Below are 22,675 nucleotides of genomic sequence, written 5' to 3'. Positions count from 1 at the left end.
CTAAAACTTGCTCTCTTTTTCTGACATTTATTACAAAATGGTCTTAAATATCAAAGCAAATAGCTTTATAAATAAGGTTATCCCTGCCACAATTTCTCATGCTGTCACTGAACCCCATTTGTTATTCTTTCTAAACATCTTCAAAAATCAACCATTCCTTTCCAGTGCTGATTTTTTGGTCACATTTTGTACCATCCTCAAATCTATCTTACTCTCAATTTCAGCATCGCCAAATGGTAATGCAAAATATACACTGTCAGGTAGTTACGTCCACAGCAGTTTAGAGACTGTATTCCTTCCTGCCTCCCTGTAAAATTTCAGATCTTTGTTCACTGCTTCAAGGTTTACAGAACTGGAAATCTGATTTCTCCTCTATTCATCACTCTCTGTCTACTGAGACATCACATCATTCCTCTCTGTCTACTGAGCCCTTCTTTTATCTCATTTTCTTTTCTGTTTCCCAGTAGCTCCTTCTTGAGAAGCATTTCCATATTTTCACCTTTTTCCTCAAAATATTTTTTAAAATATAATTTCAACAGAAATGTAATTTAAATATCCTAAATGTCTCAAAACCAGTTGATGTTCTCAAATAAAAATTGCTCTGCTCTTGCATAGATTCTTGATGATAAACCAGCTATGTCTCCTGTTGCACCTCTAAATGTCTAGTTCAGTAAACATTTATAATAAACCACAATGCACTTCCAGAAAATTCTTCCACACACCTCCTCACGTAGTCTGAGTTTCTGTACACAAGTTAAAGGACAGCCAATTCAGAAACACATATAGACTCTATTACCTCAAAAATGGCCCTGCAAAGGAAACAACAGTCAGATTCACAGTTTCAACAGACTTCACAATTTCATAGAGAGTTAATTTAAAGATTTACTTATTTATTTTAATTGCCTTTCACCAGGCAGAAATCACAAGTCTGTGGTCCCACTTGGCTGTGCTTATCAGCATGCTCTCTGTTAGATGCAAAAATACAAGCAGCAGTCTCACCCATTCTCTTTTATGTTTTATTCACCTACATAGCTGAGCAGAGACGGGAATAAGCAGTCCATATCACAAGATCCAAAGAGACTTCCATTTTGAGGCCCAATAAGGTTTAATACAGGCGTACAGAAGATTTAACTCCTCTCTTCTATTTCCCTAGGTAGCGACATCAGCACCAGGCATAATTTGTCTCTCACTTTTAGTAAAACACTTAGAAAGCTCTTCAAATTTATGAGACTTTTAAACCCAAGGATAAACCTTGCACTGAAGTGTGCACTTTTAGTCATACAATATTTTCTTACCAAATTACAATCAAGTTTCTGCTATGCAATTTTGGTGCTACTATTGCTACCTTTTATTGCTGTATTAAATTGTTAGCAAGCAGCTAAAGGCTGCCAAAACAATTTCATCACATCTATTTCATTTTTAATAGCCTTTTGTAAGAAACAGCTCCGAAATTATTGTTTACATATTATGGTCAAATAAACGTCAACAAATTATACGGTTTAGGTTACTGCCATTAGGATTTTTACAATTATTTTATCCTTTATTAGAACAGTATTTTTTAGAATTTATTAAGTTAGCTGTCAGTCCACTGCCTTCACTGAATTATACTTGTATTTACTTCTACCTACTCAAGCTAAAACTGAGTGATATTTCAAGGATCGGTAGTATATTTACCTTCAGCTATCACTACTATTTTAGTTTTCTCTCAAAAACACAAACAACTCATGAAAATTTTTTTAGCATATGTGGGATGCTGAAGCTTTCATAAAGTCCTGAAGGTGCTATCAGCTGCCACACAATTTTGTAAGACACATTCTACCCTTAAAACACAACTGTAGACATTAGCTTTCAGGAAAAGCAGGGAATTAGTTGTCTGTGTTCACTTTTAGCTACGAATATTTAAATTACGTATGTGATTTTGGTTTTAGATTTTGACTGAACAAACGAAGGTAGTCTGCCCAGAACTTAAGATTATTTTGCATTTGTCAAAGCCAGCATGCCTTCTTGGCCAACCAAAACATAACGTGACAGCATCGTGTTCCAACATATATGTATTTTCTCTCAAGTAAGTTACTGTACAACCGAAATGCTAGGTTATTTCCAGTGACTCCAAGCTAAATATTTTATTCCTATTTAGATGTCCCCTCCCAGGGAAACAAAATGACTTACAAGGATAGCAACCATCACCCAACATATTAAAACTAGATGGGAGAAGGACAAAATAAATGAGGCGCCAAGAAAACTTCATACATCCTTAAAAAAACAAAAGCAAAAGCTGTGTTTTTCAAAGATAAAATTGTATACTGTGCTAGAAACAAGCAAGGCTTTTCATCAGTTCTGAAACAGGAAATCGAAAGCTGCCAAAGGATGCATGAACGACACTTTAGACAAGTAATTTTTCTGTCCAAGTATTCTTACATGTATCACTTTAGATGCAGACAAGCTCCTGTATGACATCAATGGGTAGCACCTTTCTGTTTTCTCACTCCATAAAAATTTATCCTTTTCCAAGTGACAAGTGCTGACCTTTCAGTATGCTATGTCTCCTCATGCTTTGCTCCCTTCTACAATCATTTCTAGTAATATACATCAAAAATGACAAGTAGAAATAAGTGTACTGCGTGTGCTGTGCTGTGTAGCTGATGTGTAAGGTCTCTGTGATTGCTAATTGGAAAGGATGCTTTACTGAATTATCATACCTGGTATGCAATTACTGCAAAGGAACAATGTAAATTAACCTTACAGAGCAAGGTGTTCAATATTGATGCTGGAGATATGTACACTTCCCTTTCCCTAAAACTAGTAAAATCCAATGTAAGAAACAACGTACATCGAGAATGGCTTTTGTCTTTAAAAGAGAATAGAGATTTCGGTAACAGAATTCAAATGCTTGGCCACCCTTCCTCTACTTTCCTAACCTAACTTTTGTTTGTTTTAATAAGAAAAGGAAAAGTCAGCAAAACAAAATGTCACCATTAAATCATTTCACAGCATTTTGTGTCAGAAATGTAATGGAAAACGTGCACATCATGGGAAAGGTTACTGTTCTTCCAGAACATCTTTTCACTTGGTTCAGGGCTCATCCCTCTACGTAACTGTGCAGGCACTACTGACGGTTGTTCTCCCTCGGCTTAATTTGGCAGTTGAAGGATTGTGGCATTTTCAGGAAACCACAGTGCAGTGATTTTAGTGGTTACCCAGCTGAAAGTGATGCTATGACTTAGAATAATTACTCTGTTTACGTGCAATGGTAAAAGTCAGTTACTACAGCATATTCCAATGTCAGCACATACTGTATGCTGCATATTTCCCTAATATGGCACCACATCAGATCTCAGAATTAGAGGGATTTATTGTTCCCGTTCCTCAACAGTCAGCACACATGTGATACAACAGCATTACTACACTCAGTTTAACTGACAATTCGAGTGTGGGGAGTGGGTACAGAGAGAGACACGACTGAAAATAAAAAAAAAATCCATTCAGTCAGTTAATCAAAGAACTGCAAATTTACGCGTGACCTTTGGATTGTTAGTCAGCGATATGAAAAAGAGAACAGATCCGTATTAGTCTCTGCTAAAATCTTTTAGATATTATATATATTATATATTTATATATACTATAAATATATTTAGATATATTTTAGCATCTTTTCTTGAAGTAAATGAGCATTTTTTTCTTGCATATCCTTTCCACAGCCTCTCTTCTCAAAACTAAGTGAAGTTACTAGGCCTCAAGATGAAGTCAGAGACAGGCTCACAAATTTAGCTGTAACTTTATTCAAGACAGAATGGTAAAATTGAATTGCATTTTTCTCATCTCCACAATGAGATATCCAAAGAACATTTGTTCACATGACAAAATTAAAAAAAAAAAAAAAAAGAGACAGTTTAAGGCAAAGACCAAGTATTAAAAAAATCGATTCAAGGATAAATGGTTAGAAAAAAAATCTGAAGAGGAAGGACGAGGTTGTTATAAAGTGAAGAAGTGCTACCTGAAACATTCAGTTTCAGATACTGAATTCCTGCCTTAATATGAAATCTTGTCTTTGGCATTTTAAATGGCCTAAAGCAAATCAGATACGAAAATTTAATTTCATTAAGATGAGAATGTAAAGGAATCACACAAAGTATAAGTAACAATAACAAATCTCAATTGTTCTAAAAGTGAAGCCAGTTTACTAATTGTAAGGTAAAACAAAATCTGAATCTAGCCTTGGATACGGTACTGTTGATAAACATTTTAAACCAAGAATTAGTCAAAGTAAAATTTAAAAACAAAAAAAACCCCACTAAAAATCATGTAAAAAAACCCCACAAAATTAATAACAAGGTATAAAAATAAATGAAAACCATTTAATTCTATTTTACAAATTTGTAAGATTTGCTTACAGAAAAAAATTAGTCTACATTATTCAATTTATAATTTGAATGGTCACTCCAATAACGAACTAAAGTAAGAAAACGGACAGTAGACAAAATGAAAAATCTAGTGCATATCAAATTTATGCAGAAATACAGGAATAACAAATAAAACTTACGACTCTATTCTTTTCGGCCAAAAAAGACATTCTATAAAAAGATTAATATTAACTTTCACCATTCTCAAATTATCTGTTTAGATGTTATTATATGCAAATTATTTCAGCTACCTTAAAACAAAGTTCAGTAGTAAAACTGAATTTCTCCTGTAACATATTCTGAAAAAAAACAGCCTTTACCACATGTATCACATCACTGAAGAGGCATTATGACAAGAGCTTTATTTGCATTTTTCCTTGTTTATGTTTTTAGAAATACGTTCTCCAGTAGAAAGCTCTGAAATATCTTAGGCAATAGAATTATTAAGCTAAAAAGGACAATAGTATCCTACATACGAACAGATTATCTACACCCTCTCAAGTAGTACTACCATATGGAAAACTCTAGCAACCAATTGCATGCAACTTTGCTCCACTGATTTATCAATGAAAATTTATTCTTACATAATTAAAGTGGCATATAGTACAACAATGGTCAACGGTGAGGAAAAGTGACTTAAAATGCTCCCTGTACCTCTATCTGCTTTTCATATCTGGGCTTCTTTGGTAATGTAAAACAAACTCTCACATTACTCCAAGATAAAATCGTTTTGTCCAGAGTGGATGAAGTTGTGCAGACAAACCTCAGGATTTCTACTATCAAACCCCCACACATTAACAAGTCTTTGATCTATAGTGGTTTAAGTATTGTGCAGCTTCTGTAACAGTAAGAATCACTATTTTGCATAGTGAGATTTCTTACTCAAATAGTCCACAATTTACACTACTGTTCTGTGGACAGACATTTACTTCACAAAACTGGCTGCACAAATGCTCACTTGACACTAATTCTGACAAGTCAAAACTGGTGCTGCAACACAGCATTTAAATGGTTATTGTCTCCTGCTGTGGTCTTCTATCACATTATTTTAATACCTGAACAGAAATATTCTCAGGTTATGAATTTGCTAAGCATAAATTTCAGTTTCATAGCTTCTGTAGCAATGGCTCAGCTTAACGATGCAAAACAACTGAATTGATAAAGAATCTGACATTTGTTTTCTGAACATCCTATACTATGAAGTGTTCTGATGTGATAACCTTGCTGCACTGAAAGTGACTGAAGCAGTTTGGCCAGAACGATGGAGTATCAGACACATTCAAACGTCAACTGAATTGAATTATTTGATGCAAGTTTGATGCTGCAAGAAAAAATTTTAAGAATGTCCACAAAAATAAGAAGATACTGACCCCATCAAGACAGATACTTTTGCAGTCAAAATCTATAACTCATAACTAGACTGGGAAACAATTTGATATCTTAAAGTAATTTTAATCTTCTGAAGAGGCACCTCACTCAATGACTGCTTTATCTGAAGAACTTACTCATTACTTACAGCAAATTATGACATTCTCAGTATTATATTTTTTTATTTTATAAATTCTTCCAAGTCCTAGAGGTTATAGAAGATAAAAAGGTGCAAAGATCTCCGATGCATGTATTTCCTAAGGCAACCATAAAAATAATATATAAATTCGGAAACACATAGCTGTTTTGGGAACAGCTGACAACTGCCAAATAGAGTTTCAAGCTGTAACGTACAAACCATGATTGTGGCACGGACTTGATCAAGTAGCTGTGACTGAAGGAGAGAAAAGTATAACTATATATTTAAAAATTCACTGATCAAAAAAAGGTAAAATACTACTTGTTAAGAGAAAACAAAGTGACCTTGTAGAAAGAATTGCTTGGAACTCTTATTTACAAGTGGTTATCTTCTTACATGCTTCTAAAGTTTAAGACACTGGTACACAAGCTTTTCAGATCAGCAGATTTTAAATATCAATACTAAGAACTTCTGACAATACCTGAAACAAACCTGTACCTGAAGAGCTCATTAACTTCTACTGTTCTCAAAGGTTCTACAGATTAAAGCCCAGTATACAAGAGCTTGGAAGTCTTTGGTCTACAAGCATAAAAAGATCTAATGTTAAACATCAAGGAGGTTTAACTAAGATCACTAAACAGTCTAGGAAATAATGTAAAGAAAAACATTTGTGGGATGCAGACAGAGCTGCCTGTCTGCCAATCACCTGGTAAGAGGAGGACTAACAAACCATAACAAATATCACAATAATGCTCTAACAGGGTTTTAGAACTTTCCTAACACTAAAGAGAGACAAATATGCATTTTTTTCCTCTATTCTAGACACTTAAAAAAATTACACTTCTTCACAATGTTTTAACAGGAAATGCCATTAAATATCAAAAAAAAAAAAAAAGAAAAGAAAATCACATAAAACCTGGGGGGGGAGGGGGGAGGGGATAAAACAATAAAAAAAAAAAACCAGCCTTCATTGTATCTGCACTTGAACAGAAAGCACAAAGAAGCAGAGTAGCCTTTCATGCACAATTCTACTCTAATTTCCAAAATGAAGGCTTAATATTTAGCTTTACACACAAAAAAACCCTTAGATGGTCTTGTCCATATTTCCCAACCTGGCCTTCCCAATTCTGATAATGCAGAATTGAATGGAAATAAGTCTTTTAATCATGGCAATATCTCCAAAATTTCAGTTTTGGGTCACTCCTACACAGACTACCTCTAAGATAGTTCCTTCAAGATCATACAGTATCAAGAATTAAATCAGAGATGAAACATGAAATCAGCATCCAAAGACTTGAGCTTCTATTCTTTAAGAGGCTTAAATTTCCTTAAGAGTTAACCAGCAAAATAATCAGGGGAAAAAAATATAATTCGGGCTTCAATTCAGATTCTGCTATCTCAATCTCACTTGAGGAAAATAACAGACAAACATACTGAAGAAATCCTTTAGGTACCAGGTAAATAGAGTGGTTCCCAATTAACAGAAAATTCAAAAGTCTGCCACAGACTTTTTGTGGTGTAACTTCAAATGTTCCACACATGCATAGCTTTAGGTAGCCAGGTAGGCCAAATGCAAACGTGCCTCGCACTCTGCTTCTAGAGAAGCCCTGAATGACAGCAGTATGAGTCTTGCTAGCAAACCTATGCCTGACTTTTAGGTACTTCACAGGAGAGCTTCACAATGGCTACAGTTTTTTTTGAATGTCTGCCCTAGCACAAGAATTTACTCAGAATGAAAAATCTGTGGTATTTTACAGTAAAATGCAACGCAGCATAGGTTATTTGGTTTGAATAAAGTCCTCTGCGGACAAAAAGGTGCGTTTGCCATTGTATGAATCATCCTGCTATCTAGCATAAAAAGAAACACCTTTTAGAAGGCAATAAAATGAGGTAACTGACAGGAAAAAAATATCTAACGGGTAACTGAAGCAATTAAAAAAGTTAATATGCAGAAATAATGCCTGTAAATTATATAGCAGAAATAAACTACACAACTGAATGTTAAGTTTCCTTTCATTCAAGTAGTTTATTCCAATACAATAATGCATTTGTAATCCTCTGTAAAACATAAGATTGTTGCAAACTGTGGCTGAATTAACTAACATTTTCCTTGTGACTAATCTCTACATTAGCAGCCTTAAACTTCTATAACTACTGTAAATCATAGGCTTTCAATTACTATGATGGATTCTTAATTTTGTTGCAGTGCATTTAAAGTAATTAATAATTAATGTGCTTGTTCTGGAATAAACTTCAGCTCATGCAAAGCTTCAAAGTTAGCAGCTAACAGATAAGAATCCTTAACTTGAAGGCTGTCATGACCCTCTGCATGGAAATGTAAGAAACAAAAATGCAAAGATGAACCTACACAAGACAAATGCAGTTAAGGAATATGGCAAGTAACAGTTTCAGAGAGAAAACTTCCAGAGGATTCAGAAGAGCCTGTCTAGAACATACTTTTAGTCGAAATCAGAATTAAAGCAGAACACTTTGCACAGATAAGGACTCAATCCTTTCTACAGTATAAATTATTGTCCTAAATTTGATACATACATTTGTAGCACCAGAACTACAGATGTTGCATACATTTTAAAGAGTTTTAGTTATAGTATGATTTGATGACTCAAATTTATGATAAATCTTATAGTGAATTTTACTAAAGAGGTGGTTTTCTTTAGTAAATATGACTGCATGTTTTTTTCTTTCTCCCTTCCTACACCTCACCTTCTCTTTTCGTGTCTGCCTCTATACACTGACTGCACATGCAAAACGTTACGTGTGCTTAAAACATGAAACTGAATATATTTGGAAAAATACTTTCACAATTGCTTATCTTCTAGTAAACATCTGCATTAAATACTACATACATGCTTAATAATATGCTTTGCAGCTTTAGGCTTTTTGAATACTTTGTAACCAGCATTTGAATCTGTTTTCAAAAAATTACATTCTATATTTTTTCAAATACATGACATTAGTCTATTTTATCCTCTCTGTAATGCTGAAGTAGTAATTTTGCCTCAGTTGCTGCAAATCAAACAAAATGGAAAATTCTAACTTAAAATTGACAATAAAGCATAAAAATTCAATACACAATAATATAAAAGAATGTATTCCTATATGCTTGCTCTAAATCATGAGATGAAGAATTCTAATGCTTTTGCAGAGATTTCTTTAACCTGGTCAAATATGATTTTACCCAACACATAAATAATATTCTAATTTTACTCTGCTTTTCTCAAATCTAGTATTGAGATATCAATTTTATCTAATGCACTATATTCCTAAGTATTACCCAAGCACATCTTAAAGCCAACAACTGAAGCGATAATATTTTATTTTAATAGTGGCAGTTGAGAGCTAGATTATTTTTTGAGAAGCAGCCACTTGTTTAGAAGTGAAGTCATTTAGAAGCTTTCCCTTGGAAAACTTTAAACTAGGTTAGCCCGTGTATTCTACTTTAAAGACTGTCCTACATATAAAATAAAATACACAGTTCATTTTAATTTCTTCTTTTACCAAAATGGAATAGACAGTAATACTGTGCTAGAATCACTTCGTGTGTACAGTGGTACAATCAATTACTTTGGAGTATGGTGCAAGATGGAGGGCAAGCTTTAACTATTACATATTGAGCCACCTGAAATACTCTTCCTCATCCATGATTCTACCAAATATGGTTAAGTCCTAAAGAGAGCTATTAAGGAGCTATTTTTAAATATTTTCATTAGTGAGTTATGATTTCACAAAAAAAAAGAAGATAGTCATGAATCAAGCAATTCCTTTGCAAGACTTATCATTCTAAGCGATTTGTGCAAGACTATAATAAAGCACTCAGGAAATCTATTACATGTCTAAACTATATATATCTTTATAAGATTTACAAAATGAAACAAAAGCATCACTACATAAATGTTTTCTAAACTAAACAGTAGAGATCATCTCTAAAAACAAATATATCTTTTAAAATTATTTTCTGAGTTGTTCAAAAATTCACCTACCACATCAAGCTTTAATAAACTCCTGTATTTCAAAATACATCTTCAATTTCAAGCAAATATTTATTACACCTTAAGAATGAGCAGTATATTGTTATAGTTGCCCTCTGGTTTCACAATACTTTAGTTTCAAGTGCACATTTTAACTTCTTTCACTCTTATCTCCTCGAAAAAGTCCTGTGTCTCCATGCCTCACATCAAACCTATCTGCGTCAAATACAAAACATTAAAACCTCTTCATATTTTACTATTCCTCTCAAAACTTAATTACAGTTCATTTGAATAAAAAGATATTCAAAATCCACACTTTTCTCTAATTACAGATACAGCTTCCTTACTGTCATTTATAAAGTTAAATGAGTGCCTCATTTGAGTAAATGTTTTCAATTAACTTTTCACTGTTTGACTAATTTGTAAATCTTGACTGTGCCATTCACCGATCTTGTAAAAGGTAAAAATTGCATAAGTATTTAGTTCAATAAAAGTTACACAGATGTATATAAAAGACTTGATAAAATAAATTTACTATAAATTCTTTTTTTAAAAAAAAGGCGTATGACAAAAGGATCACAAGATTGATCCTTTTTTGTGGACAAAACCAAAAAACCTAAGCTCTCAGTCCTAGTGGATGCTACTATACTGAAACCGTCTGTCTCTACAACCTGACATTAGGGATTAAAAAAGCCCTCTCTTGGTATATTTATGATAAATATATATGGCAACTATTAGGACATATAAAAGTAGGGAACATGTCAGTATGTTGTAGACAAAAGCTAATTATTAAAGATATTCTAACTTTAATCACTTTTTTTGGTACAAAACTATAGTCACTAAGGCAAACCTCAGCCCATTAATGAACAATTAAAATTTATCAGAATGAAACATATTTTTTTAGGAAGAGTTTTAAATCCTTTCACAGGCAATTATGTAAAGATTTTAAACCATATGAACAACAACTTAAGTAAAGCCACCGCACATACAATAAAAAAATCCCTCAGCCATCCAACACTACATTACAAGCACCTAAAATGGAGATCAAAAAATATGAACCTCCATTAGTCAAACAGTAATAACTATTAAACAATTTAATATTTTTAAATTCCAGATTCATTATTAAATACTCCACTGCATTCTTTGAAAAAAGAAATTGCTCAGCTTCCTCTAATCCTTACTGAGTTAGCAACCCTAAACTGAGAGCACCACATAAATTTTAGAAACACCTACAGTTTTTAAAGGCACATTGTTCAAGAGTCATGGAACCAGCCCTGTTTGAGGTAACACACAGTAGGAAAAGCTCAAATGCTCATCAAGATTATTCCTTAAATCTATAGTTTCAGCAGTTGGGTATTTCCATTTAACTTAAGTGATCAACTTTCACATTCAGAAAAATCTGTTCTGTAACATCTGCACAAACCTCCCTTTTCTTAGTTGCAGATGGGTAGGAAAGGGTAAAAATAAAATCCAGTAATTACAAAACTTTTGTTCAGTGAAGAGCAAAGATGATGACAAAGATCACTAGTTTTCTGAGAAAGTTTTGGCTTTAGCAACACATAGTGCCAAACAAAACAGATATTGAAAAAATACTTCTCTTTTTTTCTTCTAAACATCTCTTGCTTAACAGGAGCCCTACCAACTTGCATTTACACATTCTTGTAAAGAATGGACAAAGGAGTCCTGCATGATGGTACAGGCAGGAGAAAGAAGCAGTACATGCAGAAGGTTGCTTCTCAGTTTGTGACAATGTAGAGAAATAAAGATTCTGAAAACTTTCTTTGACACAGCAACACTCTGTGGATTACACCCTTGCACAGCTTTGGCTGCACAGCAGAAGGCCTATCTGGCAGCTAGCATCTTGTTACAGTCCCTGAATTTAGTCTCATCAAAAGAAATACAGCTTTAAGAACCAAAAAAATAATCCTAAAAAACCTGAAATTCACTAAATACTTCAACATCATTTAATAATTATCAAAAAAATAAGCCTCCACAGCACTTTAGAAGCAGTGGTCACCTAACTTGGATAAAATTGCAGCTATTTACAGGAATTATCCGAGGAAAAGCAAGTTTTAAATTTATAATCTCTTTTCAATCTCTTTAAAAACTAATACGGAAAATAAGGCAGAAGATTTAAGAAAATATTTTTCAGAGAATTAAGAACGAAGGATTAGAACATAAGAATTTCCTTTACTTTTGCTATGTAGGATTACTATTGTGTTTCCAGGCCTAATTATGAGGGTGGTTTGTGAGATTTGGGTTTTGACATGTAGTATGCTTGGTTTTGACCCATCTAAATTACTACTAAGCTCTTTTCATGTAGTAAACTAGACATACCACTAATTTTCTATCATATTTTTTAATTACAACTTAAAAATACAGCTCTTCACAGTATTTTCTCATCTTACCCTTTATGTTCTCAAATGTGGTATTTAACACTTCTAGAAAAAGTCTGAAGAAGAAAACTAATTCACTGCCTTTTTCGCAGTAAAGCACAGTACACGTTGTTCCCAGGATTCATTCCCACAACAAAATGGTATTCCTGCATCTTTTATTTCTTGAAAATGATAGGGCTGAAAGCCTTTATCTCATCATGGGCAGTTAAAAACTGTTGCCATCAGTTCTCATCACTGTAACTGTATTGGCAATCACGGCAACATCCCTCCTCTACTTTACAGTCTAGTACTGAGCAAGATCTAGGAGTATCCAGTGGTAGCAGGTTGTCTTTGTATGAGAGAGTCACACAGTTACTCATGAACTTGTACAGGGACCCTGCCTCCAATTTAGAAATAAAAATACAATCTGGCACACAACTCTTGAAATTATATTAACTTCTACAGTAAATTATATGCTGTAATTGATACCAATATCAGCTATTCTGAGCACAAGACACCTGTACCTGGGACACATCCTGATTCTAGAGCTATGTGTGTTGCTTGCATGTATCATTGATTCTGACTTTTCTCATAACTGTGATTCTTTGAAATAAATTGAAAGATGTAATTTGGATTAATCCTTCCATTTAAAAATAACAATTTTATCTCAGCTAAAGAGGAGATCTTGTCCAGAAAAATGTAGTTGAAGGATACAGGACCTAAATAAAACACTGTTTTTTATCTGAACTTATTATGAGATCATTTTAATGAAAGCTCAATAGATTTAATTAAAATCCACTTTCTGGTTGCTAAGCTCCATTATCTTTCTTTCAAGACTTGTAAGAAATTTCTACAGCTTTGCAGAGAGGCTGAACACTAGCTATAAAGTCAAAATCATCCGAAGTTGTGGTCAACAGTAGCTATTCAATGTTACCTATTCTACCCTTTAATTAGATTTCTGCACCTACTAAAACATCATTCAACAGAATTTTTTTTCACTTCTGTTTCAGATAAGAAAAATTATTATCAAACCCTTTCATGATCTGCATTAATGGAGGTAGTATTAATACATTTTTAAAAAACAAATTCCTCATAAACCACACTTCAGCTCATAAAATTATTAATGATGCTATTTTAATTACTTTTTGGATGCTCCTGTATCTTTAGTATCATTAAATTGTTGGTTTGTTTATCTTTCTGAACATTGACAATTCACCCTGACAAGAGAAAATTAATTCTCTTGTGTTAGAAAAACAGATTATCTTGGTTATTTACATCTTAATCCACAGTGTAAATGTGTTTGGCAGGTCAATAAGTGAATCAAGTCAATATTTCTGATGTAATGTTTCCCCTAAATAAGTTTTTGTTTGGTTGTTGGTTTTGTTGGGTTATTTTTAAAAAAAAAACAACAACATATTTTCTTTGTTATAATCACGATGCCAAAGTAATAAAGATGAAACTTTAATTCCTCATAAGGTCAAAGCATCAAACTTACCTGACTAGATTTTCATTGTCTCCAGTCCCTTTGCAGGTAGCACATTCAGTCCTTAAATCCTCCGACTTGGGCTTCTTTTGCAGAACAGACTGTCGCTGTCTTCTTTCTCTAGGAATCCGTTCCTATCATAGCAGAAGGCAAAAGAAAGGAATGGGGGGAAAGGAGGGAAGGAAAGCAAATATTTTCAATTATAGCACTGAAGATAATACTTCAGCCAGAAGTTTAATTTTTTTTTGTGAAACTGTTTAAAAAATGAAACAAAACAAAACAAAACAGAAACCACAACAAACAAAACATTATATTCCAACCTCAGGTTTTTCTTCTTCGGGCACAAAGCTTCGTTTTCGTCCTCTAGTTCTCTAGAAGAAAATATATTTAAAATTCACTATTAGGTAACAGAATGGTTTTGTTATTAATCTATTATTCATAATAACAACAAAAACATACCACAGGAAGTAATTTACAGCATTAACTACAGAACCACTGCAAGACAACTACAATAACTAATGTTAGAAAAACAGCTGCAGATTCTGGATATACATCTACAGAACTAGCCAGAAAGTAAATATAAACACGTTTGTTGATCTGAGCATGTGGAGTCTTATTTTAAGAAATACTGCCACCAGAATTACAAATCTCTCACAGACTTTGCACAAACCTCCCAATACTAAAATGAGTATTTGAAAATTGATATGAACAGCATATTACAGTAAATTCCTTGAGCACTTAGAAGTCCTCTATTTGTAAGTCAAGTGATCAGATTAAAAAAAAGTAATCAAAATTAAAAAACTTTATTGAAATAGAAACAGAAAATATTTCTTACTGCTTTTGACTAAGCAAGATTTAAAGCTTTCAAACTGAAGCTCCATATAATGGGTATATGGCAGATATGTAGCATATACCAACATATGACTGGTACACAACAGATGGAATGGGTACTACAAAAAGTAGTATTACTTCAGTATTGCAGTTGGACAAAAAAAATCTAAATACCAACAACGCAGAGAAAAAGAGTAAACACCAACAAAGGTTTACAAGCAGCTCTAAGTAACTACACACAACTCACCCATGAGTCCAGTTTCAGTCACTACAGTTTTATCTCTGAAATAGCAATATTATAATCTGCATGTATTAAATAACTGCCACAAGCTGACAATATCACACTCTCTCCTCCTTGTTTAACAAGGAAAGAAAATTCAAAGGGATGAGGAAGGAAATGAAAAACATCAGACTGCTGCACTAACTCACAATGTGTGATATTTTTTACACTAAATAAATAAATAAACAGACTTTAAAATGCTTGTTTTCTTGGGAAGAAATAATTATCTTAGGATGCAATTTGTCATATGATAAAAAAATCAAAACAAAAAAACCCACAAATAAACCACTGCCTACTTTATAATTTAAAACTTTTTTTGAAGCAGCTAGTGTTCATATCAGAAAAAGTAAAAACCAGCCGATCAGAAAAAAAAAAATAAATCTTAGAATCATAGAATCGTTTAGGTTGGAAAAGAACTTTAAGATCATGAAGTTCAACCGTTAACCTAGTACTGCCAAGTTCACCACTAAACCATGTCCCTAAGTGCCACACCTACACGTCTTTTAAATATCTCCATGGATGGTTACTCAACAACTTCCCTGTGCAGCCCGTTCCAATGCTGGACAAGCCTTTTGGCAAAGAAACGTCTCCTAATATCCAATCTACACCTCCCTTGGCACAGCTTGAGGCCATTTCCTCTTGTCCTTAAGCCAGCTGAGAATCACAAGCAGTCATAAATCCAATTTCGAAGAAGCTAGTACTATCATGTTTCTTCTGTTTGGAGTCCTCTTTCAAGGGAATTTATACTAGCTTCATATTAAGACTGTTCACTATTTTACACTGCTTTACACATTTAAATATAGTTATACTGTAAATAAACCTGTCACTTCCACACATCTATACCTTTCTACCCATGCAGATTTTGATCTGCACATGTTAGTAACATACTGATTTGGAAGGTTTATTTTCAGGCAAGAGTTAACTCTGTAGCAGAAAGGAATGTAGTAGAATGGAAAACACCAGTCTATTTTGTGCCTCTTTAGAATACTTTAATTACCACTGAGATTCACATTTCCCTAAAGACGATTTGTAAAAAAATGGTAAAACCTTATCTATTTAATACATATCAATGCTTACTATACATTTAATAATACAGTCATAATTGAGGTGTTCTACCTTCCACAATCCACACACTAGATACCTAAGTGTACAAATCTGGAAGAACTGATTTATAACAGGTAGCTGAATTCATCAATGCAGTATTAGAGGTATTAATGTAACGTGGGCTACAAGTCAATTACATGTTACACAACCTAAGGTCACTGTAAATTAAAACTACACAAAAAAAACATTCGATCAGACAACTCAGACATCATCACATTAACTGTCAATTTTACTAGTTTGACCTCTGGAATTAGTCCTAAGAACACTTACACACTTTGACAATTTTAAGTCATGTAGATCCTGCTAAATGCAGCTGTGTAAAGATTAAAAAGAAGTAGGTGTACAGGCGCATGTCAATATATGCAATGTTATGGTCTTCATTCTCCATGTTTGAGCAGCAAGGGACAATAATGCCTGCTTTGTACAGTGAGACTAATGTCATCTTGAAAACTGATATATAATTTGGAAATATAGGTAACAATTAAATTATTTTTTACCCTAATTGGAAAAGATTACGAGTTAATAACTACATTTTAAGAAGCAATGGCTCATTTAAACTTCAGCAAAATGAAGGTACAAGATTTATAAATAATTTAGTCACCCTTGTCAAGAAAATGTTGGTTTTGATGTTTGCTATGTAATGTGTGACATATATGACAAGCAATGTCACACGAAATTATACTCATATTATACTCCCATTAGATTTCTAAACCTTCAAACATACTTGAATCTGTTTGACAATCACTAGAAAACAAACATTAAAATCAACACCTTTCACACATACATTTGTATGATATTTCATATGCTTTTGAAGTAACAGAATTTTACATAAATTTTTTTCCAAACTGATTTCCACAATTAAATATTTGCAATACTAACCCCTGGTCAGAATCATTATACTATTGCCAGCATTTAAAAAAGAAAATAACATCAGATTCCCAACTGAAATCTGAATATTCTATGATTTTCATAGAATCATAGAATGGTTAGGGTTGGAAGGGACCTTAAAGATCATCTAGTTCCAACCCCCCTGCCATGGGCAGGGAAACCCTCCACTACACCAGGTTGCCCAAAGCCTCATCCAACCTGGCATTTTCAATAATAGCCTTCAAGTAAATAGGCATTTGTAATTTTACATATGTTTTCACAAAAGTTACAAGTTCACAGAAAAGAATCTGCTAAACCTGGATTACTTCATCCAGTATTTTTCATTGTTGTTTGCCCCAAAGTACTGTATTTTCATTTTAAAATGCTTTGAATAATTTCTGTCATTAGTGGGTTGAAAATCGGAACATCAGAGATTATAAACATCAAATATTAGAGCTGCATGTACTTGCCATAAGCAATTTAAAATTTAAGATTTCTTATAAAAGAAAAGCTTAAAGTGTTATTACATATATTCAACAGTAAATACTACAACTGAGATAAACTTTTTCATATTCAGAACTTATTTGGAAACAGATGTTAATCCAGTATAACATGCATATAAGGCAGTGATTTCTAATCCAAACACTTGGCAATTCAATACTCTAGAGATACCTTCAATTTAGGACTTCTCATAAAACAGAGTAAGTCAGTTTTGTGAAATTTGTCCCTCCACTTCCAAAGTGCTCAAAAAATAAGTCAGGAAAGCAAAACCTCATGTTATCAGCACTCAAGCAAAATCCCCATTGATGCCAGTGCTATCCTAGCAGGTTTTTTGTTTCACTGCGAAATGTAGATGTGGTCTAAAATATCTACCATTTGGAACAGGTAACTCAGTTCACAACAAAACAGCTAGATCTGGACTCAATAGATGCAACCCAGACACAACATGGCAACTGCCACAAGATGAAACTTTAGGACAGGAATTAAAAAAAAAGAAAAAAATGAACAATGGAATGTGGTTCAAAATATGTAACTATGATTTTCTATATGTAGAAGTAAAACGTTTCCATGAAAAACTATTTCAAATGTTGATGTTTAATGACAGCTGATTGGCAAGTCTTTGGTTGTGTCTCATCCTAAATTCTATGCTTGCACAACTCTGGAATTTATTCAATGTACACTCAAGTAAAAGATAGGTGTGCTATGTGCTCAGACACTTCCCTGCTATTAACAGGAAGATTGCAGCACTGAGCTTTAGATCCCACAGCATCAATGGAATCACCATGCACACACCTACATTCTGGTTACTACACAGGCAACTTAAGTTTTTTGTTGGTAAATAAATTAGATGCCTATAGCTAAGGGCTTATCCTACACAAACTTAACTACTCCAAAAAAAACAGACAAACTTATGCCAAGGTCGTAACCATGACACACAAGGCAGATAACACTTTTCATTTCACATCCTTTTGCAATTAAGGTCCTTAAATAATATAAATAAGTAAATAAATAGATGCTAGAAACAGTCAAACTAATCAAATTTGACTTCCTAATACTATACCATAATATTCCTATTCCTTCCCTTTTCTAGAGACTTCTTAACCTCTCCTTCTCTACTTATTCAAACCATGTCTCCCACCATATCCCCAAGTTCTCCCCATGTTCCCCAACTAAAGTAAAGGCACACCAGGACAGGTTCTAAACTACACATGTTCTACACCGGACAGCGAGAGACCTACCACAAATGATAACTGAGCTCATAACTAAAACCTCTTCCTTACTCAGCACTCATCCTTCCCATCCAGCTGCTCACCCAAGAACTTGACTTCCTTAGCTGTACGTACCTCTCTACCAAATCTTGCCATAATGGGTCAACAGGTTACTGGAGGTAATGCTATGATAGCAATTGCGTAACTTGTAAGTTAAAAGCTATTGTTTTTTGAAATAAAGGAACAGTTCTAGCTGCTGTGTCACAAATAACGCATCTTACACTGAATAGAAATGAAAGAGAAAAAAAGTATCTTATTTCATTAGCAATACATCCCAAAAGAATCTGAGCAGACCAAGAAAGATCAATGAATTAAAATTAAGACGCAAGCATAAAATGGAAGTATTTTTAAACAAGATGTGGTTGGACGCCAAGTGCCCACCAAGCCGCTCTAACACTCTCCACCTCAATTGGGCAAGGGAAAAAAAATATAACAAAAGGCTCGTGGGTTGAGATGAGGAGAGAGAGATCACTCAGCAATCACCGTCACTTATTTCATTTATACTTCTATATGAGAAAATATACAGGAGCTATCAGTATTACAAAGAAATGGAAAAGAATATGAAATACTGAAATCATCTGTGGTCAGTCGCAATGGTGCAAGTCCACTCCACATAAAGTGAACTAGCATGGTTCTGGATTTCATCTGCTCAGCCACTGTTTTTCAGAAACTCAATGGTGATTTCTGCAAGGTAATTTCAAAAAGTTAGAGAAACCAAATTTAAACCCAAAAGGAGTTAGACCACAACGCTGTTTAACAGAACTTAAGAGATTCCCAGTCATCTGAAAAAGCCATATTAATTCTGCCAACTATTTCAAACAGCATGGAAGAAAGCACTGCTCCCAGTTCCTCCTTTGCTTAGTATGCTAAGTGGTTAGAATGTCTTTTAATTGCTTGCACAGGCACACAAAGGCAGCAAAGAGGTCCAGCACATCTGCTTATGCCGTTGTATCTCTAAATTTACGAGTTTCACTATATTAGTGTGTACTGCTTCTGCTAATAGACAGGAAAGATGATCCTTACTATGCTGGTGCTTCTATACCTCTTGGATGTCAGAGAAACAATAGTCATGTACATAGGGCTCTTCTTTTCAGTGCTGAGTTTCTGATACTGCTAATAGTGCTGGCACCATGAAGTAAGTTATTAATTTTCTTTGTAAAGGTGAGCACAAAATATTCAGTCAGTACTCCAAGTGCTCCTGGGGTTTACGGGCACATGACCTCATTAAGAAGCTGTGTGTTTTCATTTGAGAATTTCATAGAAGTAATTCAAAACTAGTCACAGATTTCACATTAAAAATTGATTAAAGACATACCTGACTTAAAACTACTAGTACTATGATAATTGCTTTATTGTGTAAAAAGTCTATAGACGTAGTTTTCTGTTGTAGTTATTAGAGGATCGAATGTGAAGAACTTAAAATGCTTTAATTTTTGTAGACCTGTAAATCTCACATTTCTTCTCTGAAATAGCACATATTTGATTTTTTCTTTCCCTGACTGACCTGCAGCTACAGTGACTGCTCTAAAAAGACATGTAGCTACATAAAATACACTGCAAAGAGGGCTAGCATAAGATTACAACCATGTTTTAATTCTGTTTACTACCCAAACGCTTCAGTAATATTCATTTTATCTTACGTCACCTTATAGTTGACACACTAATATTAACGACAAACTTCCAGTTTTTCCTTGTACCAAACTATGGTTCATGGATACATATTACAAGTATCAAAAACTTTTTAACCCAAACCCTCTCACTCATATAGGCTTAATATTGTTAATGAGAATCTAAAGACAAAAAAAAAAAACAACCAAAAAACCAACACAGTAGGATGCTATGGAATCATTCCAAAAAAAGAGCTCATGACAAGGAGTGATTTCATTACCACAGAACAGAAGATGACTCTCATATGAAACATCAGCAGAGTAGAACACTCTCAGAAAAGAGAATTGGAAAAACTTCCAACTACTACCAAAAAACGAACCTAATATAATCATTGTGCTATCAAGAGCATGTACAAAGCAAATTATAGATTTTCAAAAACCTGAGGGAAAAAAACACAGATTGAATTGAATCTGCACAGATGCGATCTTTCTCCTGTTAACACAAACCATGACCATTTTGCTGAGATCGCAATTTTTAATCAATGATGTGACCCAATATTTATTAAGAGTTCAATGTTATAAACATCTTTTAACAATGAAAAAGTTACAATCAAGTCAGTTGCAGAAAAATCTTTGATTTCTTTTGCTTTGTTAAAAGGCAGAAAAAAAATACTCTATCGACGGTACCACACAGGCATAAAATTATTTTAAATAAAGGTGAGGACAGCTATATAAATACCAGATGGCACACTCACTCAATACAGATCAAAGTGAGTACTTTAAATGGTACACATCACTACTATTCAAAATATATCTCTGAAATAATTATTTAATTTTCCAGAAAGCTGGCAGTAATAAAATGGAAACTGCCAGACAAAAAGAAATAGCAGTAAATCAAAATATGATTATAAGGAGAAATAAGTCAACCATGAAGCTTAATTACATGGAATTACAATTTCCCCTCGCCTTTTTTTTTTTTTGTTAGCTTCTAGCCACTTCAGAACTTTTAGTTTCTAGAAAAGTAAAAATTTTGCAACATTCCTGCTCTCAGGCTATACTATCTCTGGATCTGGCAATTAACTTGAAACTACTGTTTCTAAGACTTAAACATATAACAGAGTTTGAGAACTAGCAGGATTGCTTTATATCCCTTCCAACACTAATTTCCTCCAAAACACGTTTGGAGAACTGAAACAGAAACAGGAGAGCAGAAAAGCTGGAAAGTCAGTTTGCACATGTTGCTAAAACAAGTGACACTTTTCCGGAAAACTTATTTGCAGAAGCAACAAATATGCCTGTTACCTTTACTTACAGAGATATTAATATTTATACCATTGGAATACCATTTGGAATATGTCCATCTCTTCATGCCTTTGCTACATGAAAAAGAAGTGATCTTTCATACATGGGTTTTTCCTACACTTTCTTATAAAACAAAACAACCAGCCAACCAAAACAATCCTCACCCCCAAAAAACTCCAAAACCCGCAAAACTCCAATATACTCCATTCACTTCAAGCATTGTGGAAGAGACATATCAATTCATCTTACTTTCCAAGCCAAAAGAAAGAGTCCTATACTATCATGTACCTATGTATTTGGCAGGTTCATTGATCTAGTTTTATATATTTGTATTAATGTGTCATAGACTCAGCTGAGCTTTTACATTGTGACAAACGGAAAAAAATATTTTACAATATTCTTTATAATAAAAAGTTTCAGAAAGATGAGTAACTCTTGATTATTTTGTTCTAGAGCATTAATGTTCAGTTGATATCAATTTTTTTTAAGTTGAATATGGCAAAACCAATACTATTACATAGTTGCTTTAAAAGGTATTCCAGGTACTTATTTAGAAGTTGTATTTAAATGAGTTGACCAATCATTGACAACGTTAATTAAAATGATGACAGATAAGTATAGATAAGTGTTTTAAATTTATTTGCTGTTTTTATGAAGCACTGATACTTACAGTCAAACTGGAATTATGTTCCGTTTTCCTCCTGTAACCATCTTTTATTCAAAACTTGTATCTATGACATCGCATAATTAAATTACACAATAGATGTCTGGAAAGCTCTTTGGTGGAAACATTTCAGTTAAATACAAGATAAAAATCCTGTTTATCTTTTAATATACTTGGTAAGAAAAAAAATTATCACTCCTCTTCTATCTTTTCCTATTTGAAACAAAAGGAAGAAATAATAATTTATTCTAAATAACAGTACTTATGTGTAAAACAAAAGCTGTATATACAACTCTCTGTGCTAAAAACAGTTGTAGCTGCTTTGTCTGTAATTTTTTTATTATTATTATTATTTTTTAAAACTAATCTACTTTGACTATAGCCCGTTAGGCACAGATTTGATTTCTTCCATATTCAGAAAAATAAACAGCAGAGATTTGGCTAATAATTCTTTCCCCAAAACATAGACTTTTTACCGCTAAACAGAAAAATCACTG

The 22,675-nt window shown here is 33.6% G+C and overlaps 1 protein-coding gene across 1 annotated transcript in view; it reads right to left on the bottom strand.

Moving 5' to 3' along the window:
• The window catches only part of PHF14 (PHD finger protein 14), a 166,974-nt gene that overhangs the window by 82,692 nt on the left and 61,607 nt on the right, over window positions 1–22,675 (bottom strand). The window contains exons 15-16 of the mRNA XM_086614903.1: window positions 14,075–14,125; window positions 13,767–13,888 (exon numbers count right to left, since the gene is read on the bottom strand). Coding sequence (XP_086471029.1) covers window positions 13,767–13,888; window positions 14,075–14,125 — 173 coding nt within the window. The remainder of the gene's footprint in view (window positions 1–13,766; window positions 13,889–14,074; window positions 14,126–22,675) is intronic.

Source organism: Tauraco erythrolophus, chromosome 7, assembly GCF_009769465.1.
Source record: "Tauraco erythrolophus isolate bTauEry1 chromosome 7, bTauEry1.pri, whole genome shotgun sequence".
NCBI lineage: Eukaryota > Metazoa > Chordata > Aves > Musophagiformes > Musophagidae > Tauraco > Tauraco erythrolophus.
This window is presented reverse-complemented; position numbering and strand designations above follow the sequence as displayed.